This window comes from Bufo bufo, chromosome 3, assembly GCF_905171765.1.
Source record: "Bufo bufo chromosome 3, aBufBuf1.1, whole genome shotgun sequence".
In the NCBI taxonomy this organism is placed as follows: domain Eukaryota; kingdom Metazoa; phylum Chordata; class Amphibia; order Anura; family Bufonidae; genus Bufo; species Bufo bufo.
The window spans coordinates 161,675,649-161,688,303 of record NC_053391.1 but is presented as its reverse complement, the minus strand read 5'-3'; the positions used below and the strand labels follow the sequence as shown (position 1 = coordinate 161,688,303).

Genomic DNA, 12,655 nt, shown 5'->3' with positions numbered 1-12,655 from the left:
TGGAGCGATCGCCGACAAGGGACCACTCTGACTAGTCCCTTGCCGGCATTACTGGACTGTACGCTGTCCTTGACAGCAGCAGTGCAGGGGCAGAAACTTTAATCCAAGCGCTTTGCAGCACTTGGATTAAAGAGCTGCCATGACGTTTATATATGTGCTATCTGCAAGGGATATGTGCAAATAGCACGTACTGTATATAGCCGTATGGCCGTCATGAAGGGGTTAATATGATATTATGTTCTACCAAGGGATCTATTACCTCGTGTAAATACAATATTTTGGCCAATTTACTTTTCATAATTTTCTCCCGGCAACAGTTCATCATGAATAATATCATGTCAATAAAGATCACATATTAATAGGGATTGCATTTCCAAAATATGTTGGAGGCAGAGGACAGTCATTACTAAATGTCAGAGTAAATGGCTCCATTCCATTGGTGTACTTATGTAGAAGACAAGCATCAGCTTTAATATGACAGCATGATCCTATTATCCTTATTTGACATTCCAATCCTGTGACATGAATGGATACAGCCATCATTCAAAACTTTTTTCCATGCATTTGTTCATGTACCTCTGATTCTGTGTCTATGGATATATTCATAAAAGCAGTATGTGGTCTCAGATGAGTGTGTTGATACCGCAACTTGTCCATTCACGTGATTATTAGGGATAAGCGAACCCATGGAAGTTCGGGTTTGCCGGGTTCGGCTGAACTTCATGTCAAAGTTCGGGTTCGGGAAACAAACTTGACCCCGAACCCCATTAAAGTCAACGGGGACCCGAACATAACTTTATCATTTTCCGTTATAGCATGGTTATATCGGAAAATAATAGTATTCTTAAGATAGAATGCAAAAGAATATGGGCATTTAGGGGTTAAAAAAACAACAACTAATCTCATCCACTTGATCGCGTTAACACAGTGTCTACTGTCTTTTTTCAGCAGGACCTGACAAAGGACCTGCCATGTTCCCGATGATGTCACCGCGCGCTCCCGAACCTGAACCTGGACTTCAGTGATAAAGTCCAGGTTCGGGTCCTGGTACCCCAACTTGCAAAGTTCGGTACAAACCCGAACCTTGCAGTTCCGGTTCACTCATCCCTAGTAATTATATGAAGTTGTATTATGCAAAATATGAATAGCATGTAAGGCTGCGTTCACATGTGCGTTAAGCTTTTCATTCTTCTGATCCATCAGAAGAACAGAAAAATAAAAAAAAGGACCTGCATGCCGAACTTTATCTCCTGTCAAAAATAGCTGATGTCTGACGGAACTGACAAAAACTGATGCAAAATGAGCACAACTGATGCTCAAAATAGAGGATCAATTTTTTTTCTGTTCTTCTGACCGATCAAGAAAAATGGAAAGCTCAACACAGATGTGAACTTAGCCTAAGTATTAGAGTCTCCAAGGCCTCAATGCAAAATCTCCAACAGGGCTTCTCATCTGATATATGCCATTTATAATACTGATGTCTACTTATGTGGCAGAGTAGCCTTTAACCCCCTTATGCACCAGGGCTCAATGGCAGCTACTACCTCTTCATCCCTAGTTGTATGCAATACTAGAATTTTAAACCTGAAGATATTACTAGTGAGCAGAGGTTTAAGAAAAGTGGAAGTGAGTTAGTACTAGAAGTACAATAAGTTAGCAGACATTTGGCTACAACTTTTGACCGCTGGATCTATAATATCTCTTGTACCTGAGTTTTGAACCCCTCTCCCTTTCTTCCTCTTCTCTTTGGAGGCCATACATACAACTAAACAGGGATCATGGGACACTCATTTGCTCAATAGTTGGATGACTCAAAGGTGGAACCCTATCAATCACACTTTAAGGAGATATCTTATGGATAAGCCACAGATGTCTCTCTTTGAAAAACCCATTTAATCCATTGTAAAGTGCATGAATATTGAAAATATGATTCGAACTTTTCTAATAATTTTATTCAAAATCTCAAATATCAAGATCAGAAGAAATGGATTTCATGTGCTATCATCTCAGTTTTGACTCCCATGCCTGGGACCCTGCTTTTTTAGCTAGAGTGGAGGTTCTTTCTCTGGAGCAGTCAGACCACATATTATAACATGGTTGACCATCCCCCTAAACGGCTGGCATGTAATATTACACTTGTAGGAGAGGACAGGTATGGCCTATTGGATGCATCTCCTGAAAGCCTTTCGAACAGCAGTTGTCAGAGTTTCACAAGCTGCCCCTATAGTGATTGACTAATCACTGACCTAACAGTTGTCAGAGTGAGACCACCCCTTTAAAAGGTTTTGCTTTCTCTGTTGAGTCCTTAAAATTCACAGTGATGTGTAAAATTCTTTATCTGGTCTAATCCTATAGTGACATAGGTTTCCAGATGTCAACCATTGACATGTCTGTGGCCACCATAGCATGCTGTGGTGATGTTGTGTCCATGGGACGGGGATGACAGTCATTCTGTGATTTGTCTACATTTCGGAAAACTTCTCTCACTATTTTATTGTCAAGAACTTTTTTTTTCTATTGTAAAACTATGATCCAACTCAATCAACCTCATGTCATAATAATAAGACTTAATATCTTAATAGAGGATGGTACGTTCATTTCTTTTCAAACAGCAATAATTGCCATGACTCATAAGTGGTGTTGCCTTTCAGAACTCACAGCTTATTGTTCTCTCATGTGTTTTACCCTATGGGCAATGTTGTTCTGTGATTATCGTCATATTTATATTTTCTTTTGGGCAGAGATTTCCATAGAATATTGTCATAATGACAAATTACATAAAATGGGAGTTTCAACTTGACAAGTATGATATTGCTCTTCAATATTGCTCTGCATGGTAGAACAGTTGATGTAATAGTTAACTGTATCTGGAATTTTTGCATCAGAATCCTACATTCATTCAGACTTTGAGAAACCAATAATGTAGAAACTGAGATTTACTGCCCATTTAGCATCCAGACTCCTACTTTCTAGGACATGTCAAAAGTGACTGGTACACTTGTTGTAATACACAAGAAGTTACAGTACAAAAAGTTGTTTTTTTCCCTTTTCCTGTCAGCTCAGCACATCCCTGAATGTGTGGGATGAAATAGCCAGCTTTGAAAAAAAATTGATTTTGTGATACTATGCACCAAGATGTCTATATGTATCTATGTCCATCACGAAGCGCATTTCTTTGTAACTAGCAGATGTAATGTACATTGATCGACAACTGTGCCCCCCCCCCCCATCTTTGAACTCCTCAGAAAGCGTGTTCATCGCTGATCATGGCATCTGAGATCCATATTTAAGTGTTTGCTAATAAAAAAATAAAAAAAAACTTAAATTGTACTTACCTCATCCATTTGATCACTAAGAGGCCGCGGCGGCAATCTTGCTTGAAGATCCAGTGCAAAAACTCAGCTGGAGCATGATGAGGTCATCACATCGGCCGGCGTGGTGACATCATATGTCAGCGCACAAGAATTTTCACATGGGATCTTCAAGCAAAATGGTCATGGCGGCCTCTTCGCGCTCAAATGGATGAGGCAAGTATGATTTTTTTTCTTATTTTTACCACCATTTCAGGGAAAATCAATTAGTCACCAATAAGGATGAGCGAACTTCTGTTTTCTAGTTCGGCGTACAAGGTTCGGGTTATCTAAGAATTCCATTATGGATTCCGCTACCACAGACCATAGCAGAATCCATAACAGAATTCTCAGATAACCCAAACTTGAAAACAGAAGTTCACTCATCCCTGATTACCACAAAGCATGAGGAAATACGGCTTTGCGGCGTATAACATTTTTCCTGAAATTTGGATCGAATTCCACTTTGTGAACTTCGATTCGCTCAACACTAGTTGCAATATAATATCAAATTTGTGTTGTGAGAATTTGGACTCGATGAATTTGATGAAATGTAAAGGTAGACCCATCTGTAGGAGATTGGCCAATTACTCATGGTCAACCGTATTGCCATTCTTGAACTTTGGCGGCAGACGAGGAGCTGAAATGGGAGACATTTTTACATTCATCCATCTACAAACAATTCTGTAACTCTCAATATAATGTTTGAGACAATATAATGTTTGCAGTATCTTGTAGATAGTTTCTTTTTTTTTTTTTTTTACGTTTACATTTGATTTACCCAAAATCCCTTATATCAGGTCCCTTGGGGCATCAACTTGTTCACTCAGCATTTTGTAATCTTGGTTGAACTTCTCATGTAAGTTTTTATTTTTACCGGAAGTGACCTGTTTATGTTTTTTTTATATCTACAGGAGCTAAAATGAAGACAGTAACCAGAATGTACCATTGGATACATTTATGGTTGTTTCCGTTAATTATCGTATCTTTGAGGTTTCCACACAAGGCCTTTTCCTGTCCTCAACCATGTGCCTGCTATGTCAGCTCTGAAGTTCACTGCACTTTCCGATCTCTAGTGAAAGTACCAACAAGAATTCCAAAGCAAGTGGAAAGAATTAATTTAGGGTTTGTATCAGCATTTACCGTATCTTGTATTCAAGTATAACATTTATATGACAATTTGTGTCTATGAAAATCACCTCTTAATTCCCTGCTAAGAACTAAAAGCTTCTGTACTCACAATGCATGGTATACAGACATTTCAACTGCATCTGTCATGCTTCATTATGAGCACTGAATTGTTAAATGTTACCTGCTGTCATTGCTTCTTAGCTTCATTAACAATAATGTCTTCAAAGAGAATCTGCCTCCACGTACCTGAGCAGTAAACCAAGTGAACTGGTAGATTCATTAATGTCTCCTTACTCAAACATTTTTGTACCTGTGTAGAGCAGTGCCTCCGTTGCACAGAATTCATGTAATTTATGATATGCTAATGAACTGTTTGGTGCAACGAGGGCATCACCATTGCACCTCGTCACACCAGAAACTCTATTTCATATTATGGTTGGCCTCCCACCGGCTGTTAGTGACAGGGCCACGCCGGCGATATTATCTCACCTGGAAATCAATTAACGTGGATAGCTCACCACCTTTCTCTGTATGGCTAAGGTGCTCTAGTCAGAAACTGATTGATCACCCAATCAGTCAAAGTGTGTGTTAAAAATGGATAAATATACGACTGGCACTCACTATGTAGGTCACATCCACAGCATTTAATCACAATAAAATATCACACTGTAAAATATATATCACACTATAAAATATATATCACACTATTAAAATATCACAATTTCCGGAAAAAAAATACAATAAGCAATACACTGGTAATAAAGTCCTATATATGGGGTAGGTCATCTGTATATAAAATGTCCAATAGGTGAAGATCCTTTCAGCTGAATAAAGTCGTGCTGCCCACATCCCGCTTTTGTGGCCTATATGGTCAGCGAATTAATATTTGGACAATGTCCCTTTAAATATGATATGTATCCCGACAGTGCGTCTGTTTGGAATGCAATGTCCACATTGGTTTGCGGTCCGGTCCTTATGGAGCGAGAGCGCCTCTTTCAAACTCGTGAAAATATTATTAGCAGCGATGTCACCTGATGCTCGGGGTTGGGGGGGGGGGGGAATCGCTTACCGGTATATGTTGATGCCCGGCAGTCTAGTTGTCCCACTCTCCTCTTTCCACCGCAGGGCTATAGCTGTTTCCCGGCGTCCTCGCTCTCTCTTATGTGTCACGTGATCTCTCCAGAGATATCGCGAGGTTTGGTGTCTTTATTCCGGTATTCAGGTGAGATTATACTCACAGCAGAAGAAAAATGGAGCGCTCCAAGTTTTAAGATTGTTTAAATTGTCCCAATCATGTCCGGATCCTCTAATCAAAGCAGGGATATAACGCCAAATGCGTTTCGGGGACTTCACTCCCCTTCCTCAGTGGCTATATCCCACAAGAGGGAAAGTATACTACAGTCTTATATACGATCATAATGACCCCCAGTAGTAATAATTATCCTTATAATGTGCCAGTGCAAAAGATATCCCCTTTTAATGCCCACAGTTGAGCTAATGTCCCCATAGTGCACCCATAATATGCCAGTATAAAATATCCTTATATAGTGCCCCCAGTAAATGCCCCCATAGTGCTCCTCTCCCCCCTTCTTCCTAGTGTCCCCCATAATGTACCAGTATAAAATGCCCCATATATAGTGCCCCAGTAGATACTCTCAGTGTCCCCCATAATTTGCAAGTATAAAATACCCCTTCTTAGTGCCCCCCATAGATGAGCCCATAGTACTCCTCTCTTCCCTTCCCCACCATAATGTGCCCAGGTATAAAATTCCCCTATACAGAGCCCCCTATATAAAATACCACTTATTTGTGGCCTCAGTAGAAGCCCCCATAGTGTTCATCTCCCCCTTCCCCCATATAAAATACCCCTTCTTTGTGGCCTCAGTAGATGCCCCCCAAACATGTGCCAGTAACAAGTACCCCCATAGATGCCCCTAATCATGTGCCAGTAACAAGTACCCCCATAGATGCCCCCCAATCATGTGCCAGTAACAAGTACCCCCATAGATGCCCCCAATCATCTGCCAATAACAAGTGCCCCCATAGATGACCCCCAAACATGTGCCAGTAACAAGTGCCCCCATAGATGCCCCCCAATCATGTGCCAGTAACAAGTGCCCCCATAGATGCCCCCCAATCATGTGCCATTAACAGGTGCCGCCATAGATGTCCCCCAATCATGTGCCAGTAACAAGTGTCCCCACAGTGCCCCCAATCATGTGCCAGTGAGATGTGCCCCCATAGATGCCCCCAATAATGTGCCAGTAACAACTTCCCCCATAGATGCCCCCAATCATGTGCCAGTAACAAGTGCCACCATAGATGCCCCCCAATCATGTGCCAGTAACAAGTGCCCCCATAGATGCCCCCAATCATGTGCCAGTAACAAGTGCCCCCATAGTTGCCCCCCAATCATGTGCCAAAAACAAGTGCCCCCATAGATGCCCCCCAATCACGTGCCAGTAACAGGTGCCCCCATAGATGCCCCCAATAATTTGGCAGTAACAAGAGCCCCCATAGATGCCCCCCAATCATGTGCCAGTAACTAGTACCATATAAAAAAATAAACACTTATACTTACCTCCATCAGGCTGGCAGCGATGCGATGCAGGCCTCTCCCGGCCTGTGTCCCGCGCTGAACGGCTCAGGCGGCGCAATGATGTCATCGCGCCGCCTGCACCGGCCTCTGATAGGCTGCAGGCCTAGTGCCTGCAGCCTATCAGAGGAATGGGGAAGGGAGACGCCTCTCCCTCCCCTGCCCTGCCACAGCACATCTATCTGTATTGCTACAAATACTGCGGCTCGGATGCGGACCAAAACAACGGTTGTGTGCATGAGGCCTATGTCTGCAGAATGTGGACTATGGACCAATTAAAAACAATAGCTCCGCAAATAAAATGCGGGCGGCACACGGATCACATCCACCATTTGCAGACCACAAAACAGATACAGTCGGGTGCGTGGAGTCTAAGTAGATGAGAGGAGATGAATGACTGATGTTCCTATCCATAGAGAATATTCTCATTTACTGATCAAACGGTTGTTTGTTTTTCAGGTTTAACAGCATCCAGTCCATTCCTGAACATGCGTTTTCTGGATTATCCAAACTAGAGATGCTTTTGACACACAGCAATGATATACAAAATATTCCTAATGGAGCGTTCAAAGACTTGAGTTCCCTCCAGGTGATATATAATGTCCAGTATATACAGTATAAATAATGTTATTCCTCATTCTAAGGGCAACATCTGCATGGCGTTTGCATATCTTCTCGTGTTTGTGTGGATTTTCTTTAGGTACTTTTGTTTCCTTCCACACTTTACAAACTTATTAAAGGGTTTGTGCCAATTTTGTAAACGATCCATTATCCACGGGATAGTGAATAACTAATTGATTGCAGTGGTCCGAAGTTCAAGCAGGGCTCGTTCACACAAACGTTTTTTGCGTTCCGTATACGGTCCGTATACGGAACCATTCATTTCAATGGTTCTGCAAAAAATACGGAATGTACTCCGTATGCATTTTGCTTCCGTATTTCTGTTTTTCCGTTCCTTTGAAAGATAGAACATATCCTATTATTGCCCGCAAATCACGCTCCATTCAAGTCAATGGGTCAGCAAAAAAAAGGAACACATACGGAATGTACTCCGTATGTCTTCCGTATCCGTTCCGTTTTTGTGGAACCATCTATTGAAAATTTTATGCCCAGCCAAATTTTACAATGTAATTACTGTATACTGTATATGCCATACAGAAAAACGGAATGGAATCGGAAACACTACTGGAAAAAAAAACTGAAAAACGGACCCGGGAAAAACAGCCCACAAAACACTGAAAAAGACATACGGTCGTGTGAACGAGCCCTCAGTCTGATGGAGCAGCAAGACGAGCAATGGCTGTGCCACCCTCTTCCTTCTCGATGGGACCTCTGGAAATAGCTGAGCACTGTACTAAACTATCTCCGGCAGTCCCATAGAGCCTGACCTACCACATTATCGGATCGGGGGAACCCTTGTTCTCTGGATCATTGGAGGTCCCAGCAGTTGTACCACCAGCGATCAGTTAGTTATTCCCTATCTTGTAGATAGGGGATAACGTGCAATCTTTACTATATTATGAACTTTACTGCGGAAAGGGACTGACACCTCTGTACAGCGCTGCACAATGTGTTGGCACATAAGATAAAAAGATAATGACATATACCCTACATGTAGTGCAATGGTGCCAACAGACGATGTCTTTTTGTATGATTTTTTTGATGTAGGGAGAAATACTGTCATTGTCCCAGTGACAATTCTGCATAGAAAACCTACACATATTTTATATTTAAAGGGCCTCTGTCAGGATACCTTGTTGAGGTTTCTTAGTAACAACATTCCCAAGATACAAAACTTTTTTTGCTATTCATATTAGCTCTCTCGAGCACTAAGGGGTAGGCCAGACGCCTTGGAGCACTGTTGTTGTAATGCTCTTCTTCTCCAAGCTTTCCCGCTAAGGGAGGAGAGCAGACTTACCTTGCAGTCCTCCCAGAAGCTGTGCTCTTGTTATTCCTGCAAAGCCACTGGACCACCAATTACTTCTCGTTATATTATAATTATAAGACCACTATGTCACAAATGTTTTCTTTGTAGGAGCTCGTGAAGTAGTTACATATTGACGATATAAGTGGTGTATGCTGAGAATAAAGGGGGTCCATAGCTAGGTGTCAGGTGATACACTGTTGGGATGGGTTGCGGAGGCATGAGAATACAGGGCTAGATGAGATGTTGAGCCCTGTCATTTAAAGGGGAGCAGGGAGTACCCAGAGGAGATGAATGTTAGAATGGCAGTGTTCTACGGCTAAGGCTACTTTCACACTAGCGTTCAGAGCAGATCCGTCTGGGGTCTGCCCAGACAGATCCGCTCATATAATGCAGACCTGGGATCCGTTCAGAACGGATCCGTCTGCATTATATTGTAGAAAAAATTCTAAGTGTGAAAGTAGCTTCAGACGGATCCGTCCAGACTTTACATTGAAAGTCAATGGGGGACGGATCTGTTTGAAAATTGAGCCATATAGTGTCAAATTCAAACGGATCCGTCCCCATTGACTTACATTGTAAGTCTGGACGGATCCGCTCGCCTCCGCACGGCCAGGCAGACACCCGAACGCTGCAAGCTGCGTTCAGGTGTCCGCCTGCTGAGCGGAGCGGAGGCTGAACGGTGCCAGACTGATGCATTCTGAGCGGATCCGCGTCCACTCAGAATGCATTAGGGCAGTACGGATGCGTTCGGGGGCCGCTTGTGAGCCCCTTCAAACGGAGCTCACAAGCGGACACCCGAACGATAGTGTGAAAGTAGCCCTAAATCCACCCCTTGGTGCTCGAAATAGCTAATTTGCACAATAACAAAAATGTTCATATCTTGGAAACACTGCTACTTAGAAACCTAATTATGAGTTTGTTTGAATCAGCATGATCAACCCTACCAGGCAGTGTTACTTATATACAAGGGTTGATCATGCTGACAGAGGCTCGTTTACTTCAACCTGGACAACGACAAGAGAAATTAAGCATTATAAGTAGTGATGGCCTTGCGGTTCGCCCAGCGGTCGGTTCGCGGCAAACTTTGCGCTTTCGTGATCTGCCAAACATGCGAACATATGGCGATGTCCGCGCGTGCCATATTCTTTTGCATTGCGCGATGACACATCCATCAGGTGGGACAGGACAGCCAATTGAGACGTTTCAGCACATGGACATACCCCCTACCTTATAAATAAACCTGATCTGGCTGCCATTTTACATTATGTGTTTTGTCAGTGTAGGGAGAGGTTGCATTTTGGAGCAGGGGCAGCCTGTTAGGAACTTAGGGACACCAAACGCTAGCTAATAGGGCCACAAAAGTCCTTTTAAGGACAGGTAACGTTGTGCTATCGATAGGTGTGATACACAGAGGGGTGTGATATACTTATACTATACTTTCTAACATATTATAGTGCATTTGTATGCTTCCAGAAAATACTGATTGAGGGCTGCGATCTATCAGCTTGCACAAAATAGTGATCAAGGTTTTCCATATACCTGCTTTCACAAAATTACTGCTTGAGGGTGATATACCAGCTTCACCTAGCAACTGATTGAGGCCTGCCATATATCAGCTTCCACAAAATAGTGATAGAGGTTTTCCATATACCTGCGTTCACAAAATTACTGCTTGAGGGTGATATACCAGCTGCAACTAACAACTGATTGAGGCCTGCCATATATCAGCTTCCACAAAATAGTGATAGAGGTTTTCCATATACCTGCGTTCACAAAATTACTGCTTGAGGGTGATATACCAGCTTCAACTAACAACTGATTGAGGCCTGCCATATATCAGCTTCCACAAAATACAGGTCAAGTACTAGTAGGGGCGGTCCTGGGTTACACAAGATCGCCATACACTCGTTCCCGCAAGCGAAAGAAGCCGGCTACAGCAGCTTCAGCGCTCCGCAAGACACGAGCCCCGGCAGCTATGAGAAAAGTGCAGCGATGTTGCGTGTCAGGAAACCTCACAGCGCTAAAAATACAGCGCTGTGAGGAATAGACCAGACCAAATAGATGGGCAGACATAGGAAAGGGAACGCCTGTTACGTAGCAATGATCATTTTAGTATAACATGTATCATCTTGTTGTTATATATGTTACCAAATACATTTTGTCCATCTCCACCAATCATTGCTATGTAAGCAGTAATGGAGATTTGAACAGAGCAGTAATGACATGTTCTGAGAGAGAGGTTCACTGATAAGGAGCCTCATTATGCAGAACACTCCCGCTCCCGCCCCTGTACCTTCCCAAGGATGAGCCCGCTGATGAGCCTACTATTTAAATTGTACAGAATGTAGCAAAATTGTATTCTGCAAATTGTCCTGATAAAGGGGGCCCTTCGCCCTTGAAACGCGTTGACTGAAATTAATAAAAGGAATATCTATAAATTTTGAAGACTCCTCTATATGCCAGCAGCGCCAAGGAAGTGGTCTCTCACTTTTTTTCTTATCTTGTGAATCATTTTCCTTTTGCTCGTGGAACCAAGCGAGGAAGAGATTAAGGCAGCAGCATGGCATTCCCTGATGCTGGTGGGGCCAGATACCAGCGAGGCACATATAGCTGTTGTGACTCCTCATAACAGTATCCGCTAAGCGCAATATGCACCATATAACAAAATTGTTATCAAGACTATACCGCACATGAGGCGCTGTTTTTTTTTGTCTTTTTCTTGCTTATATTAGCTTCAACAAAATAGTGATAGAGATTTTCCATATACCTGCATCACAAAATAATGATTGCAGGTTTTGATATACCTGCTTCAACTAACAACTGATTGAGGCCTGCCATATATCAGCTTACACAAAATAGTGATAGAGGTTTTCCATATACCTGCATCCACAAAATTACTGATTGAGGGTGATATACCAGCTTCAACTAACAACTGACTGGCTTGTCGGAGCTGCTAGCCCGCCAACTACTGCCATATAAATTGGTGGACTCGGAGGCCTTTAGAAAATTTGTGGCCATTGGCACACTGCAATGGAAGGTGTCCCTGGAAAGAAATATTTCTCCCAGAAAAGCATCCCTGAACTATATGGCCACGTTCAGCGGCAAGTTAATATATCTCTGGTACACAGTGTCGGTGCCAAAATACATCTGACCACAGACACGTGGTCTAGCAAACACGGGCAGGGAAGGTACATAACTTTTACTGCCTACTGGGTGAACCTTCTGACGGCCATCAAGCATGTAACGCGTGGCACCCGTGGCGCCTCTTCTTCTTCTCCTCCTACTCCATTCTCCATCTCCTCCTCGGCTGACTCCTCCTTTTCCACTGCTACCGCCTCTTCCGCTGCACCTCCAAGCTCCCCAGAACCTATCGACATGCCAGGTGAGACATTGCCATGCTGTGCTACGGCTGTGGTGCCTGGAAGCCAAGAGCGACACTGGTCCTGCACTGCTTTCAGCTCTGCGGTCACAGGCCGATTAGTGGCTAACCCCGCTCAATTTGACAGTTGATAGAGTGGTGTGCGACAATGCTGCCAATCTGCTGAGCGCACTGAAACAGGGCAAAATGACACACGTGCTGTGCATGGCACACGTCCTGAACTTAGTCGTGCAGCGATTTGTTGCCAAATACCCCGGGGTCCAAGACGTCTT

The 12,655-nt window shown here is 43.2% G+C and overlaps 1 protein-coding gene across 2 annotated transcripts in view; it reads left to right on the top strand.

The window, feature by feature from the left end:
* MXRA5 (matrix remodeling associated 5) overlaps positions 1–12,655 on the top strand; it is an 81,001-nt gene that overhangs the window by 42,093 nt on the left and 26,253 nt on the right. For both annotated transcript variants that reach the window (XM_040423750.1, XM_040423752.1), the window contains exons 2-3: positions 4,265–4,475; positions 7,537–7,666. In XM_040423750.1, the coding sequence (XP_040279684.1) occupies positions 4,265–4,475; positions 7,537–7,666 (341 nt within the window). The remainder of the gene's footprint in view (positions 1–4,264; positions 4,476–7,536; positions 7,667–12,655) is intronic.